Genomic DNA, 15,340 nt, shown 5'->3' with positions numbered 1-15,340 from the left:
GAAAGGCTATCCACTCCAGGATTCTGGCCTAGAGAATTCCATGGACTGTAGAGTCCATGGGGTCGCCAAGAATCGGACACGACTGAGCGACTTTCACTTTCACTTTCACTCCCATCTCTAGGAGAGGGAACATAACTTCCCAGCCCTTAAGTGGGCCAGAATGAGTTCCTTCCAAAGAGCACTGTACGGAAACCGGAAGGAAATGAGTAATTTTGCCGTGGAGGATACCTGACAAATGCTGCCTCAGCCAGGTGATCAATGTCAGCATTAACAGTATCCATTATGTTGATAGCGTGTACCCTTGATGGGCTTCCTGGGTAGCTCAGCTGGTAAAGGATCCTTCTGCAATTCAGGAGACCCTGGTTCCATTCCTGAGTCAGGAAGTTCCCTTGGAGAAGGGATAGGCTACCCACTCCAATATTCCTGGGCTTCCCTGGTGGCTCAGTCAGTAAAGAATCTGCCTGCAATACGAGAGACCTGGGTTTGATCCCTGGGTTGGGAAGATCCCCTAGAAGAAGGTATGGCAACCCACTCCAGTATTCTTGCCTGGAGAATCCCCATGGACAGAGGAATTTGGTGGGCTACAGTCCAGAGGCCGCAAAGAGTCGGACACCACTGTGCGACTGAGCACACAGCACAGCCTTGAGAGGATGTGATGAGAACGACTTCATTTACCTCCATGGTCTTCCTCTCAAAACCCATAACCCCAGTGGAAGCATGAGAAAAGCTCAAACAAACTGCAACTGAGGGACAGCCTACAAAATACCTGAGCAGGACTCCATCAAAAACAAGGAAAATCTGAGAAATGCTCACAGCCAAGAGAAGCCTAAGGAGACACGATGACTTAATGTTACGTAGTATCCTGGGTGGAATCCTGGAACGGGAAAGGACATTAGGTAAAAACGAAGGAAATCCGAACGAATGGTGGATTTACAGTTCATAAGTGCTGCGCCCATGTTGGTTCCTTGGTTGTGAAATGTCATATCATGGAAATGTCAGATGTGGAGAGAACAAATTGGGTTGGGGGTACTTGGCAACTCTCTACTACCTTCATAACTTCTCTGTAAATCTAAAACTATTCTAAAGTAAAAGTTTGTATTTTTTAAAAGTGGATCCCGTGTTTGGGTTTCAGGCAGTCCCCAAGACCCAGTTTTCTTAGCTTCCTTCTTTTTGCCAGCAAGTAGGATCTGAGCTGCTGATTTGGGGGATCTCCAAGCTCCTGGCTCCCAACCTCATTGCCATGGCAACTGTCATCATTTCTCAAGCCTAGGGAAAACTCCCATTTCTTCACCATTGGATGCTCAGTTAGCCTCACACAGGACTCGCCCCAAGGTGGGGTGCTAAGTCAGTATTTGTCAAGTGAATGAAAACCTTGGAGGACCTGTTGATGGAGGGGGTCCAAGCAGAAAGTTAAACTCTTTCCTTCCCAGGGCAGGAAGTCAGTATCTGCTAGCCTCCATCCAGAGAAGGAAGGCTTCTGGCAGTCTGGTTGGAAGGGGATAGGAGACTCTTCTCAACTGCCTTTGGAGAGCACGCACACAGGTTTACTTAGGATCGTATTGATTGGGGTGCTTTGGGGAACTGATGGGGTAATGAGAGGCAAGAGGAGTCCTCTACCCTACCCCCTGCGGGGACACCTCCCCTCACCTCTGTCCCCTTGGAGTATCAGCCCTGGGGTGCCAAAAACCATCTGCAAAGAAGCTTCACATACTGCGAACTGCTTGCTAGGTCTTGAAAGTCCATTGCCTGGCACGCAGTAGGCATCTCTTGTGCAATCATGTGATGACTGACATTTATAAGGCACCAGGCCCTGCGCTCGGGTGGAGTGGGAGTTCCTGTTTAATCCTTTGTGCCTTTGGCACTATCCCATTTTCCAGAAGAAGAAACAGAGGCCCTAAGAGCTTGAGAAACTGGCCCTGAGTCTCAATGAGAAAGTATATAAGAGAGGTTTCAAATTCAAGTCACCCAAGTCCCAAACTCATGCCCTCTGTGTGCCCAGGAGCCACCCTGAAATCTACCCCTTCTTTAAAAAAAAAATTTTATTTATTTGGCTGTGTCGGGTCTTAGCTCGGCACACAGGCTCTTTGCTTGGCACATGGTATCTTTCCCTGCGGCACAGGTTTATTCTCTAGTTGTGGCACACGGGCTTGGTTGCCCCAAGACACGTAGGATCTTAGTCCCCCAACCAGGGATCAAATCCTCATCCCCTACTTTGGAAGGTGGATTCTTAACCCCTGGACCACCAGGGAAGCCTGAAATCTACCCCTTCTGCTAGGTCCTGAGGGCCAAGAACCATCTGCCTGCTGTCTGCAGAGGTACCCTCACTCACCCCTTCATCCGTGGCCTCCAGACCCGCAGTAATTTTTGAGTCTCTTTCTTTTAAAACTGAGTTTGCCAATTTCCCCCTTACAGGTGCTTTTGGATTTTCCTTCAGGCTGTCAGCCTGGACCGGCCAAGGAGGTGGAATCTAGAGAGCTGGATGCTTATTACAAGCATTCAGTTAGTGAAGTTGGAATAATGCAACCCCGGATGTTCGATTCATGCCTGGAGGCTTCAAGACACCCTCCCCCACCTCAGACCTTGAGTGGCCTTTTCCATATTTATTGCTACCTAACCAACCAGATACTTCGAACATATACCGCACTTGGTATAATAATTCGATATCTGCCCAGTCCCCAAAGTACCTTCTCAACAAATGTTTGCCCCAATGTTCCAGTGTATTTAAAAGATTTATATCCTTCTTGCGCTTGGGAAGGGCAGATTCAGCCTTCCCAGCTTGAGAATCCTGCCTTGGCAAAGGGGAAGGCCTCCAGCAGGAACATTTTGATACATCACTTATCAAGAAGACCGGAGCCTTGCCCGAGGGCTCTCGGGCTCCCTGCTTCCCAGCAGATCTTAGCTGACCGCATCCCAGCCCTGCCTCCCTCTGACCCCTGATGCAGTTATCTGTTGTCAGAATAGCGGGAGAGCCCAGGCTGAGAAGAATCAACCAACAAAAGGATCTTTAAGGCTGAAGGACAATGGCTGCAGCTGGGACTGAGCCTGGGGTCAGATGACTCTGTATCCCCATCCTGGAGCCTGGACTCTGGGTTCGAGTGTGCTTCATGACTTACTGGCCAAGCGACCTCGTGTGTGCGTATGTGCGCATACTCGCTCAGTCATGTTTGACTCTGCGGCCCTTTGGACTGCAGCCCACCAGGCTCCCCTGTCCATGGAATTTCCCAGGCAAGAATCCTGGAGTGGGTTATCATTTCCTTCTCCAGGGGATCTTCCCAACCCAGGGATGGAACACACGTCTCCTGTGTCTCCTGCATTGCTGGCAGAGTCTTTGCCCACGGAGCCAAGGTGAGTGACCTCGTACAAGACACCTAATGCCCCTCCCAGCCCTGGTTTCTCCCGTCTCATCAGGACATGGTTCATAGAGCTGTGGTAAGCCTGGCATACAGTAAAAGCTCAACGAGTGCGGATGTTGTGCCGTCCTTTTCGCCCCTCTGAGGTGTCGAGTCCCTCACCTACTGAAGAGACAGAAGGGCTGTGGGTTTCCAGGGTTGCTGGGCTTGGATTCTGTGAGGCTCAGAAAGGAGGGTGTTTCGTAATTGCATGGTGCTTTGATCACGTAAGTGGTAATTACTCCTGGGTGCGGACAGAGACCTACCTTCTGAAAGAATCTTTTCCTTTGGCTCCTACCCCTCTTGGCAAATTGCTGCTGCTCAGAGGGTGGGCCCGCCCCCTAACTCTCCAGAGCGGGGCTCCCCGGTGCCTAAAGGTGATCAGCTCTGAGCCCTGGGATTCTCTGGGGTCAGGAGGGACGAGGGCCAGGTTTGGGAACAGAGTCTCGCCCCTGGGAAGATCAAGCTGGCACCCCCACCCCCCACCGGCATCCTGAAGGCCCCGCCAGCTCCACTTGGCCTGCCATTCCTGATGATGACAGATAGGGACTCCGCTGGGTTTCCCCCCTCCCCAGGCTCTGGGCCTCCACTTCCTGAGAAGCCGGATGAGCCACCGCGCCCCCCCCCCCCCCACTCCCCGCAGGCCCTCTGGAACTCCTCTTCCTCCCCGCTCCCCCCAGGCCTGTCTTACCTGATGTCTGAGTCACACTCAGGCTCCTGCCACCAAGAGCTGTGTTGTGACTCTCTGGCAGACAGTTTTACAACAAACACATTAAAAGCTCCCCGCGCTGGAACTCCTGGATGCCTGGAACTCCTGGATGCCGAACAGCCCAGGAGGAAAAAAAAAACAAAACTCTCCCGGCCTTTCTTCAGCCAAAATCTTTCTCCGAACCCCTCCTCCCCTAAGGGCTGCTCCACTGCCATTAACTGTCCTGAGTCCAACAAGGGGCTGAGAGTTTTTTTTCATAAGGAGACTTTTTGAGCGGCAGTTGGAGGAGGGCTGCAGAGTCTGGGAAGCCTGAGACAATGGAATCAGGCTGTGGGCCTCAGAGGACCAGGCTCTTCCCTCCAGCAAGGACCTGGGGACTTGGGAAGGCAAAGGTGCCAGGAAAGAGCACAGCTCCCCCTCAGTCCCGCCTTTGAGGAGGGGTGGCCCATGATGGATGGTCTGGGCATCTCATGCTGAGTGCTACTGTGCGCTGGGTGCTGTGTTCATCCTCCCATCAACCTTTGAGGTGGGAGCTGCATTATCCCCATTTCACAGATTTGAAAACTGAGGCTTCAAGAAGTGAAGTGTGTGTTAGTCACTCAGTCGTGTCCAATTGTTTGCAACCCCATGGACTGTAGCCTGCCAGGCTCCATGGGATTTTCCAGGGAATACTGGAACGGGTTGCCATTCCGTTCTCCAGGGGATCTTCCGGACCCAGGGGTCAAACCCGGCCTGGATCTCCTGCATTGCAGGCAGATTCTTTACTGTCTGAGCCACCAAAAATGAAGAGACTTGCTTGAATGCCTACAGCCAGGAAGTGAAGGAGCTGGGATTTGAATCCAAGTCTGCCCGCCTCCAAACTTTGCCTTTCACAAGACTGACTCCCTGCCAGCCAACACACCCCACCAGGGAAACCTCAGGGAAGCGGGGAGAGCCCAACGCAAATCCAAATCGGATGCACTTGCCCTTAGGGGATGGCCTTGCCAATCCAGCTCATCTTTTCTATCATTTGAGCCCAATCCACGGTGGCCTCCACACTGCCTCTTTGCCTCTCCAACCAAAGCTACTGTCCCCTCCTCCCTTCTCCAGCCAACAGAGACAAAAAGCAAGTTCCCTCTTCCCTCCCAACCGAAGCTGAGAAAAGAGAGCAGTGAGACACAGGAACAGTTCTTTTATTGTACATTGGAGAAATAGCCCTGTGTGCTGGTTAAAGGTGCAACATACAGAATATCGAATTAAAAGAGGGGACAGCAGGGTAGGGTAAGGAAGAAACCTCTTGAGGTCCAAAGTTGCAACAACAACAAAAAAATGGTAGAAGATTTCCTCACGCAAGAGGCATTTTTGCAAATACCATGCAAAACAGGCAGCTGGTGTGCCTTAAGAGAACCCCTATAAATAACAGAAAAAGACACTCCAAGCATTCCTTTACGTGGACTCAGAGCACAGGGAAAAGAAAAGAAACCAAAATGCCTTTTGGCATTTCAAGATATTTGGCACTCTTGTGATTACATTTTTTTTACAGTCCATTAAAGAGAATAAACTGACACAATATTAGAGGAAAAAACAGGCTGCTCACACAACAGACTGCAGGGAGAGGTTAGAAAAAGCTCAAGCATTTTTTTTCTTTGCTTTTTTTATGTGTTTTTTTTCCTGACATATAAAATGTGTTCGTTTGCATTAACTTGGGCAAATAGCTTGTAGCAACAAAGAAACACCAGCTTTACAATTCATTTTAAAATAAAGCAAGGATTCCTTCTATGCATGATTCCTTAAAAAAGTTCTCTTCTCGTTTTAAACACACTCTTGATAACTTCAAAAGATGACCAAAATAGGATGGTATATCTATAGAGATCATTTTCTGATTTGTTTTGTACATCCAAAGATAACAACATAAAAAAAAAAAAATAACTGGACAGCATTTCACATCCAAGTGCACAGAATCATTTTTGCAAGATTAAATAATGTAAACATTGGGAACAGCCAAATCAGCGAAGAATGCCAACACCCCAAAACACCCGGTGTTGCTTCATTATTTAAGTGGTTCAAAATCCAGATCTATAATTGCGCAATATTCACTGTATATAAAAAGAAATGGATATTAACTTTGACAAATAGCTGCAACTGAGACTTCTTTTTATTTCTTTACATGTGTGTATATAGTGATTTAATTTTTAAAAATTTTTTTTTCACTTTTATTTTTGCAAAGGAGCCCAGAGCCTTCTCCTTCTCACGCCTCATCTGTCTCCCGGCCTGACACGGATACAGGTTGTTGATTTCCTCGCGGGTAGCAAGCTAGTAATCAATTTCAAAGTGCTTTCTCTTTTCATGCTCTTTTTGCCAATAACTGTTAACCGCCGGTCTCACTCTTATTCTCTCCCTTAACTCATTGTCTTTGGGGGAGTTAGACACCAGGAGGTGCCTTGTCTGTCATATTTTTCAGCACGTCATCAATCCTATCATCTTCAATAACAACTGCAAAAAAATGGGGAGAAAAGCAGAAGTGAGCGCTCTTATTTGGGCCTAGCGGGGGGTCTCCGACGGGCGGAGACGGAGGGAAAAAGAGGGAGGGGGCTCCACGTTCGCCGAACAGCCCCATCCTCCTCGTCTCAGCCAGGGGTCCCTCTCTGGCTTTCCTCTGACCCACCTCCACCCCGAGGCTGCGTCCCAGCACGGTTCTGAGAACAGGAAGCCGAAAGGGCACAAAACCCGCAGCCCTGCCTGCAGCCCGGGCGCGCACCGGCCTGGTTCTCACCCGGCGGCATCCCCACCGCCACTCATCCTGGAGGGCGCATCTCTTTCGAAAGAAGGCTCCGGGGTCAGAAAGAGGGCTGGGACCCTGCCCGGGTGCCCCGAGCGCCGCGCGGGGGCAGCCAAGCCGGGGGCGGGGGGGGGGGGGGGGGAGGGGGCCGGTGTTCAGAGGTGCGCGAGCCAGCGGGAACGTCAGGGGCCGGTCACACAGCCCGTCGGGGGGTTCAGGCTTCGCTGGGGCCAGGCCCCCCACCCACCCCCCACGCCCCTCTGCGCTGCCTGCGGGCGGACTTGGCCTCTCCGCACTCGCCGCTCCAGAGGTCGGAGCCTCTCTTCGCTGCGGGCCGGGGGCTCTCCCGCCTCTCCGCATCCGCCTCTCTCTCCATCTCTGCCTAGCCTGCCCATCCTCGGTCTCTCCATCACCTCCCAGCGCGACGGTCACCTGTCGAGGTCTCCAGGCCTCTCTCTCTGTGTCCGGGGTGTCGGTCGCCCTCATTGTTTCAGCGGCTCCTGCGTCCCCTCTAGACTCGCGTCCCCGGCTCGCGGTCTCCCCGGCTCTGGCTCGCTCTCTCCCGAGCTTTGTCTCGGGCTCTGCTCTACCCGGCCTCCCCCTGCCTCCGCCCGCGGCTTCCCTCCCTGTCTCTGTGCCTCGGTCTCTCCCGGCGACTGTCGGTCTCCCTCTTGGTCCCCGCGCCTCTGGAGCTCCTCTTGGAGCCTCGCCGAGTCCCCGTCTCTCCCGGGCTTTTCCAGCTCCCGCGCCGAGCGCCCGGGCTCCGCAAACCCCCTCCCCCTGCCAAGTAACAATGAAAAGCCCCTGCGATCCGAAAGCCCCTCGTATTCCCCGCAGGAACCGGGCCTACCCCCGCAGTCCCCTCGCCGTCCCCTGGGGAGCCCTAGGACCCCCTCTCCCAACACAGACACACACACACACACACCCGGGTTGTAGATGGAGTGCAGCTGCAATTACATTGCGCAAAAGGGGGCAAGGGATAGAAATCAGAAAGCAAACTTTAGCACGGTCAGGGACCTGGGAAAACCTTTCGGCCCCCTGCGGCAGCGAGTGGCCGCCACGCCCCCTGGGTGACCCCAAACGCGGATCAGGCTGAGGGGGAGGGGTTCCCAAGGCCAGCCGGAGCTGGACCCGCAGTGCGGGATCCCCCACCCCCCACTCCCCGCAATTCTGCGCGACGAGATTTTAGTGGGTCGGAACGGTCCCCTGGGTGCTGGAAACCCTAGCGAACCGCCACCAGGCCGGGGTGCCCGAGAAACGGGTATCGGGGAATGAGGCGCGAACTCACCCCGCTTGCTCCGACCGATTTGGCCCAGCTTGGGCGGCCGCTTGTTCTGCCCGGCGCCGAAGAAGTTGTTGGTGTCCTGCAGGCGGCAGGAGAAGACCTGGCCCACGTCGCCGCCGTCGCCGTAGGGGCTCAGCTTCTCGTCGCCGTAGGGCAGCACCTCCGACATGGTCGCGTCCGGGGGCTCCGCGGCGGCACCTCCTCCGCCCGCGTCCCCGCCCGCGGCGGACAGGGTCAGCGGCGCTGGGGCCGGGGCCGGCCGGCCGGGGACGGCCCGCGAGCTGCGGCGGCGGCGGCGGCGGCGCCGGCGAGAGGCCCGGGGCGGCGGTGGGGTGGTGGTGGGGTGGGGGCGCCGCTGGATCGGGAGCGCGCGGCCGGCCCGAGCGACCCCGCCAGCGCCCGCGGCTGCGCTGCGCTGCGCTCCGGCTCGGCGCGCCGGGGAATGCTGCTCCGGGAGAGGCGAGCGGGACTCACATCCTCGGCGCGCTCGGGCGCGGGGCTGCGGCCGGGCCGGGCGGGGCCGAGAGCCGGAGGCGGGGGGGAGGCTGTGCCGGCGAGCCCCGAGGGCGCGGGGCCGAGGAGGGCGCACCCCGGGGAGCCGGGCGGGCCGGTCCTGCGGCGGCGGCGGCGCCGGTTCGGGGAGGCTGACTGGGGAGCTGCGAGCGGCGGGGCTGCGAGGGGCGGAGGGGGAGGGGAGCCAACGAGGAGGGAGGGCACGGGGGGCGGGAGGCGGGGGGCTGGAGAGGATGCCCGGAGGGAGGGGGGAGCGAGAAACCCGGAGGGAGACGCGGGGAGAAGCGGAGACGCAGAGAGAATGGGAGGCAGGGGGACTGACCGAAAGAGACAAGGAGAGGAAGGAAAGAGAGAGGCGGCGAAGCAGGGGCGGAGGGAACGTCCAGCTCGGGATCCGAGACGCCGGGGGGCGACAGGAGAGGGGGATCGCGAGGGAGAAAAAGGGAAGGAGGAGAGAAAGAGGGAGCAGGAGGCGGCTGGGACCCGGAGTCAGCCCGCGAGCGAGATATGCCGGCCGCGGCGCGGAGGCGAGGCCGGGGGGGAGCGCGGGGAGGAGCGGACCCGGGCCGCGGGGAGCGATCCCTGGAAGCCGGGCGACGTCACGGGGCCGCGGCTAGCTTCCTGCCCCCGCCCCCGGCACCCGCGTCCTGCCCGCGCCGAGGGGGCCCCCGGTGAGCCCCGCCCCGGCCCGGCGGCCTCCGGGAGCCTCCTCCCCGCCCGCTCCCCCGCACCCCCTCCTGCGGGTGTTTACCCGGTCCCGAGCGGGTGCGCGGCGGCTGCGCGCGGGACCAACCCCCCGGCTCTGCCTCCCGCCGGGGGCTGGGGAGGGGGGCGGTGGGGGGTTGTTCCGGGAGCTGGGGGCCAGGGGGCCCACGACGCGCACACGGGGAAGGACAGATGGATGCCGGTGTCCCTGGAGGCCAGAGACGGGGCCAGAAATCGGAGGGCACCCGGCGACCTGTGGACCCATCTCCCCCGCCGGCGCCAACCGGGGAGCCCCTTGCCCCCATCACCACGGGACCACTTTAGACTCTCGGGGCTCGGCCCCTTGGGCCTCGCACTCGCCCTGGAAGGCCCCGCTCCCCGCCGGGGCTCTGGACTGGGGCCGCCGCGGGGCCTCGGGGTGGAGGTGGAGGTGGGGCGGCCCCGCCTCCCCGAGGAGAGGGGAGCGCCTCATTACGCCGGGCTTGCCCGGGATGCCCGGCCCTTTGCGCCCGCTAACTTCTCTAGGGACGTCCCGGGCCTCCAGCCCTCTGCCCTCGGGGACCTCCCTTCCAGCAACAGCCACAAGCCCTGGGGAGAGACGGCGGCTTCGGGACTGAGGAGCGGGCTCTGGATCCCGGGAAGGAGACACGGGGGCAGCCCCCAGAGGCCTGGGAGGCGTGCCTGCCGAGCAGATGGTAACTCCGAGGGGGGCAAGGTGCGTGAGGAGGGCTTGTTATCCTCACTCAGAGTCAACAACACCTGCCCTACCCCCAGAGACGCCTTTAGCAGCAGAGCCAGCCTGACCACCGAAAGGGGCGGCCATGCCAAGGGCACAGAGCATGATGAGAGTAGGGCAGGGGAACACATCGTGGTCCCCCAAGAGTGTCAGCTGGCTCGACCAGCTGCACTACGAGGAGTCCCACCAACAGCAAAAGGGCAGCCTCAGCTTCACTTGCCCCTTAAATCTAGAACCCTGGGTGGTTTTAGTGCTAGAGGGGTAAAGGGGCTTCCTGAGATGGGCCAGTCCAGCCCCCTCCCCAAACTGTGTTAAAAGAGAGGCTGGCCTCCCCAGGCCAGACGCCCAGGGAGATGGGAGGAAGGGGGCTGAGAACCTGGGATGCAGATGCAATAGGCATGGCCTTTGGACTCAGGCCTGAGCTTGAATCCCTGTCCTGCCATTGGCTCGCAGGGTGACTTGGGGCACGTCACATCCCCTTTCTGAGCTTCCATGATCTCAGCTGGGAAATGGAGCCTGTGGCTCACTGGCTGCCTGTGTGCCTCACAGGGCCCTTAGGAAAATATGGTGACATCAGGCTTCCAGCGCCAGGCCGGGCGTGAATGTGCACCAAACACTTGAGAGATGACTTAGTGAGAAGGAACAGTAGCACTTCATTCATTCCCACTTCAGAGCTGCCAGAGCTGGAAGGATCCGTAGAGAGGACCCAGTCCAGTCTCCTAGTTTACAGACCGGGAAACGAAACCCAGAGAGCATCAGGAACTTGCTCCAAATTTCCCGGCTTGTCAATGGAAGAAGCCGCAGGTCTCTGGCCTCCTTTGCTTCGCTCCACAAGCTGCCTGTCTCCATTCATTAAGGCTTTACTGAGCGTCTGCTCTGAGGTTCGCACCAGGCCAAGCGCTGGAAGAGAAAACAAAAGCATCAAAAGTAGGATGATGGTTAAAAGAAGCTCTTAGTCTTGTATCAGGCTTTCTCTTCCTCCCCTACCCCCCAAAAGCATCCTCACATCCGTTATTGACCTTGCTTCTCAAAATAAACACATTTTGAGACAGAAAGAGGAGACAGTACATTCCTGTTTAACTGTTCACAGAAAGAGTATGAGTGACTTGCCAAGGTCACAGGCCATAGTGACGGAGCCAAGAGAATCCACTTTTCCCAGCTGTAACTCCAGGTCCCCACAGTGGACACCCCACAGTGGCCACCGCACGCGGGGCTGGGACCACCCTGCTCATCTCATATGCCCCAGGTTCCTTCCTTATTGCCGAGTAACAAAGCAGTGTCGATGCCGAGCAGCTACCACAGTCCCACCATTCAGAAGATTCATGGAAAGGCGCAGAGAGGGCTGGTGAGTCCGGGCACGCACAGTGGGTGAGAGCAAAAAGAAAAGCCATCTGTCTGTATGTTTAGTCGCTCACTGGTGACTCTTTTTGCAGCCCCATGGACTGTAGACTGCCAGGCTTCTCTGTCCATGGCATTTCCCAGGTAAGAGTGAGTTATTGTCTCCTTCTCCAGGAGATGTCCCCGACCCAGGGATCGAACCCACATCTCCTGCATCGATCAGCAGGTGGGTTCTTTACCACTGAGCCACCTGGGAAGCCCGATGTTTACTTTGCCTTGTTCCACATAAGGTGAAAGGGGGCAGCATCACACCTTCCCGGCTCAGTTGCCACACCCTTACTGAACCACTCATCCCTCTCAGGCACACGGCACTTTGCAGTCAGAAAGGTGTTTCCATGACAATTCCCTTCATAGAGCCTCCCTTTAGCCTTCAGAAGTGGCGGGGCCAGGACACGCAGGCCCATTTGACAGATAAGGTTCCTGGAGGTTAAGTGATGCCTCCAAGAGCACACACACGCTCTGCAAGAGCGTGTGAATCAGTATGGTGTTCCTCCATCCCTACGCCACCGCCCCCCTAGCTGTCTCCATTTCAAAGGCCTCGCTCAGTCCTGCATTTGTTCAGCCTTCCCTGGGCCATTGCTTTATTCCGGAGCCCCAGACACGGAGGCAGACGTGTACCCTGGGTCTCCATCCATCCCTGCCTTACCCACCAAAGCCAAGCAGCTGGCTCTGAGCCAGATGTCCAGAGCTGTGTTGAAGACGCCACGTCCAGATGGAGGAGCACACCAAGTAAGGCAGGAGTGGGGACCCCTTTGTACACCACCCATCAAGCAAGGCAGGAGTGGGGACCCCTTTGTACACCACCCATCAAGTAAGGCAGGAGTGGGGACCCCTTTGTACACCACCCATCAAGGAGGCCTGAGTCTAGTGCAGCAGTCCAGGCTGAAGGGAGCGGCCTTCACGGGGGCAAGCCAAGTTCAAATTCCTGCGCGTCATCTCCTAACTCCGTTGTTATCTCACCTCATGGTGCCTCAGTTTCCTCACCTGTCAAATGGGGGTAATAATTATTCCTACTTGGTGGCTTGTTCCAGGGAAGGAGATTATATATGTATCATGTGCCTGGCACACAGTAAGTCCTCAGTAAATGGAGTTATTAGCTATTGACTCTTTGTGACTGAAGAAGCTGATTCTCTCCTCTAGGCCTCTAAGTCTGCATCACAAAATGGGAAACTTGGAGAAAATCACATTTTTTTTTTTCAGCTGCAAAATCAACCAGGTCTGTCAAATCTAAAGTAGATAAAACCTTGCTTGAGGCCAAGGTGGGGGCTTCCCCCTCAAACCTCACCTGAAAGCCCCTTCACCAAACCCTGGGGCTCTGCAAACTGAGAACCACGGGACAGGGACCATGTCAGCGAGCTTCTTCACAAATCCTCCGCAGTTAAAGATGCATGTTTGCAAGGCCTGGCCGTGCCCTGAGCCTGGCACTGGGGTCCGCAGGACAGAAAAAGAGAGAGCCAGCCCCAGACGGGCCCCAGCGTCAGATGCTCTGCCTGCCTTTGCTCCCTGGTTCCCTTCCCCTCTCTCCTGCCCAGATGGGGAAACCAAGGCGTGGTGTGCAGCATCAGAGAGTAATGGGGAGACTTAGAGAAGAGGGAGGCTCCAGGATGCCTCAGCCCTGGAGGTGGGGACTCTCCTGGCAGCTCAAGCGCAGGTTCCCGTGGGGCGGAGCCCCGGGAATGCTGAGCCTGATGGGGTTGGCTAAGACCCTCGATGGTCCATCAGGGAAGGCAGGGATGCGGTGCTCCCTAAGGGCCAGCGGGTCACCTCCAGAGACGCCAAGAGTCCTCCCAGCAGGGGACCACCCCTCTGAGCCAAGGCTGGATAGACACTCACATTGCCTCCAGCCTTCTCACCTTGGTGACTGGAACCTGGTGCTGCCCGTTCCCCACCCACCTTGAAAGGCTGGGCCTCTGCTGCCCACCCCCCTCCCCACATCGTGCATGCGTACCAAGACACACACACGTGCACAAACAGAGTGAAAAAAAGCCTGGTAGCCTACTGTGCTGAGAAGGCAATGGCACCCCGCTCCAGTACTCCTGCCTGGAGGATCCTGTGGATGGCAGAGCCTGGTAGGCTGCAGTCCATGGGGTCAGGAAGAGTCTGACACAACTGAGCGACTTCACTTTCACTTTTCACTTTCATGCATTGCAGAAGGAAATGGCAACCCATTCCAGTGTTCTTGCCTGGAGAATCCCAGGGACAGCGGAGCCTGGTGGGCTGCTGTCTATGGGGTCACACAGAGTCGGACGCGACTGAAGCAACTTAGCAGCAGCAGCAGCCTACTGGGGGCGGCTCAGACCTAGACTCAAGCAACAACCCAGGAAGAGTTCACTCACCTTTCCTTCATTCAGCAAATATCTGCAGAGGATTTTCATGACAGCCACAGTCCTTCCCTGTAAAAACTCAAAGAGTAGTGGCTTCTTTGCTTTGCTTTGTTTATTCACCAAGACCCTTTCTTCAGATAAAATCTTACAGGGAACCTCAGTAAATACAAAGTAGATAAAGGGCAAGTTGCCGGGGAGCTAAGGGCTCAGGACCCCACCTTTTGGGCCCTTCATCCTCCCCAGAGGGTCTCCAAAGAGCGCCCAGAGTGCTAGAAGGCTCTGCACGAAACTGCCTCTAGAGTTCGTCTGGTCCCACCACCTCCATCACAGGCGGGGGAGCAGGGGCCCATGGTGGGGACTGGACTTCTGCCCCGGGTCTCACACCCCTGCACGTCACCGCAGCTCAGAACAGTATCCGGAGGGGACCTCCAGCCACACACACACAATCAGTCACAAAATAAGAGGGCTCTTTGCAACGATGAAGTCTGTTGTGTTCCTTTAAAATAAAAAGATCAGAGGGTAATTTTTTAAAAGGTTTTATTATACCAACGACCCGGCAAAGTGAGAGTCCCATGGGCTCTTCAGGAGAATGTCAGAAATGGTGAGGACAGGTGGGGGCAGCTGAGGAGCCCAGTTTCACCAGGAGGTGTGGGGTGGGGGGTGGATCACTGGTGTCCTGACTGCACTCTACCTGCTCAGCCACTGCACATCCTCACACAGAGGGTGGGAGGGCTGGGGGCGGGGGTGGGGGGAGGTCCTCGGACCTCTGAGAGAGCAGCCCAGAACCAGCAGGTGGGAAGTGCCAGGGCTCCACACCATCCTGGGGGACAGTTGCCTCACTCAGGTACAGGCCAGGAGGAGAGCTGCGGCCGTGTCTGCGTGACCCTGAGCACTGCAGACAAGCCCAGGGATGACCGAAGCCTAGCGGACAGATGGTGGGGATTCAGGAGGCTGGCATCCGTGGTCTGGCTTCAGCACCTGGGCTCTGAATATCTAACCAGGCTCCTGAGAGGCCTGAAGTCTCCTGACTCAAGAACCCCTGACCTCAGTGGATGAGCTGAGTAAACCGTGACCGCTAATGGGGACTAAGGGGTGCTGATCCCACTGCATTCAGAAAGGGTAGGCCTCTGACCACAGCTCAGTCTCTGGGAAGAGCTTCCCACACCCCGGGAACACATATCCACACTCAGTAACCACAGAAGGAGGCTGTGATTACCCTCTCTCTCTTGTGTCATCCTTAGGGGCTCTGAGGTCCAAGAAGTTGAGTGAGGAGCCCAAAGCAGTACACACGGACCTGGAGAGGCGGCGGGTCTGAGTCCGTGCCAGCCTCTCAAACGTTGGGTGATACTGCCTCCCTGCGGACACCTGGGAATCAGGCAACCCGGGACAAGCCTCTTCTAGTCTCCGCACCTCATCCCACCCACAGACCGAGGGGAAAGAGGTTATGGTCCAAACATCTTGCACACGGAGGACCCCCTCTGGGACTCGACTGAAAGAGATGGGTTCTACTTCCCAGATGCAGA

The 15,340-nt window shown here is 56.6% G+C and overlaps 2 protein-coding genes across 2 annotated transcripts; one reads left to right on the top strand and one right to left on the bottom strand.

Annotated features, from left to right (window-relative positions):
• Positions 1–5,254: 5,254 nt before the first annotated feature.
• Positions 5,255–9,135, bottom strand: CAMK2N1 (calcium/calmodulin dependent protein kinase II inhibitor 1). Its single transcript, XM_006042264.4, has 2 exons — positions 8,145–9,135; positions 5,255–6,570 (listed from the first exon to the last, which is right to left on the bottom strand). The coding sequence occupies exons 1-2, from the start codon at positions 8,308–8,310 to the stop codon at positions 6,500–6,502; spliced, it is 237 nt and encodes a 78-aa protein (XP_006042326.1). The 5' UTR covers positions 8,311–9,135; the 3' UTR covers positions 5,255–6,499.
• On the top strand, positions 8,309–15,132 carry LOC123464702 (homeobox protein cut-like 1). The gene is made up of 3 exons (XM_045162114.1): positions 8,309–8,774; positions 9,071–9,325; positions 15,059–15,132. The coding sequence occupies exons 1-3, from the start codon at positions 8,309–8,311 to the stop codon at positions 15,130–15,132; spliced, it is 795 nt and encodes a 264-aa protein (XP_045018049.1).
• The last annotated feature ends 208 nt before the right edge of the window (positions 15,133–15,340 follow it).

This window comes from Bubalus bubalis, chromosome 2 (assembly GCF_019923935.1).
Source record: "Bubalus bubalis isolate 160015118507 breed Murrah chromosome 2, NDDB_SH_1, whole genome shotgun sequence".
In the NCBI taxonomy this organism is placed as follows: Eukaryota; Metazoa; Chordata; class Mammalia; order Artiodactyla; family Bovidae; genus Bubalus; species Bubalus bubalis.
Note: the sequence above shows the minus strand (reverse complement) of the source record. Positions and strands in the feature narration are given on the sequence as shown.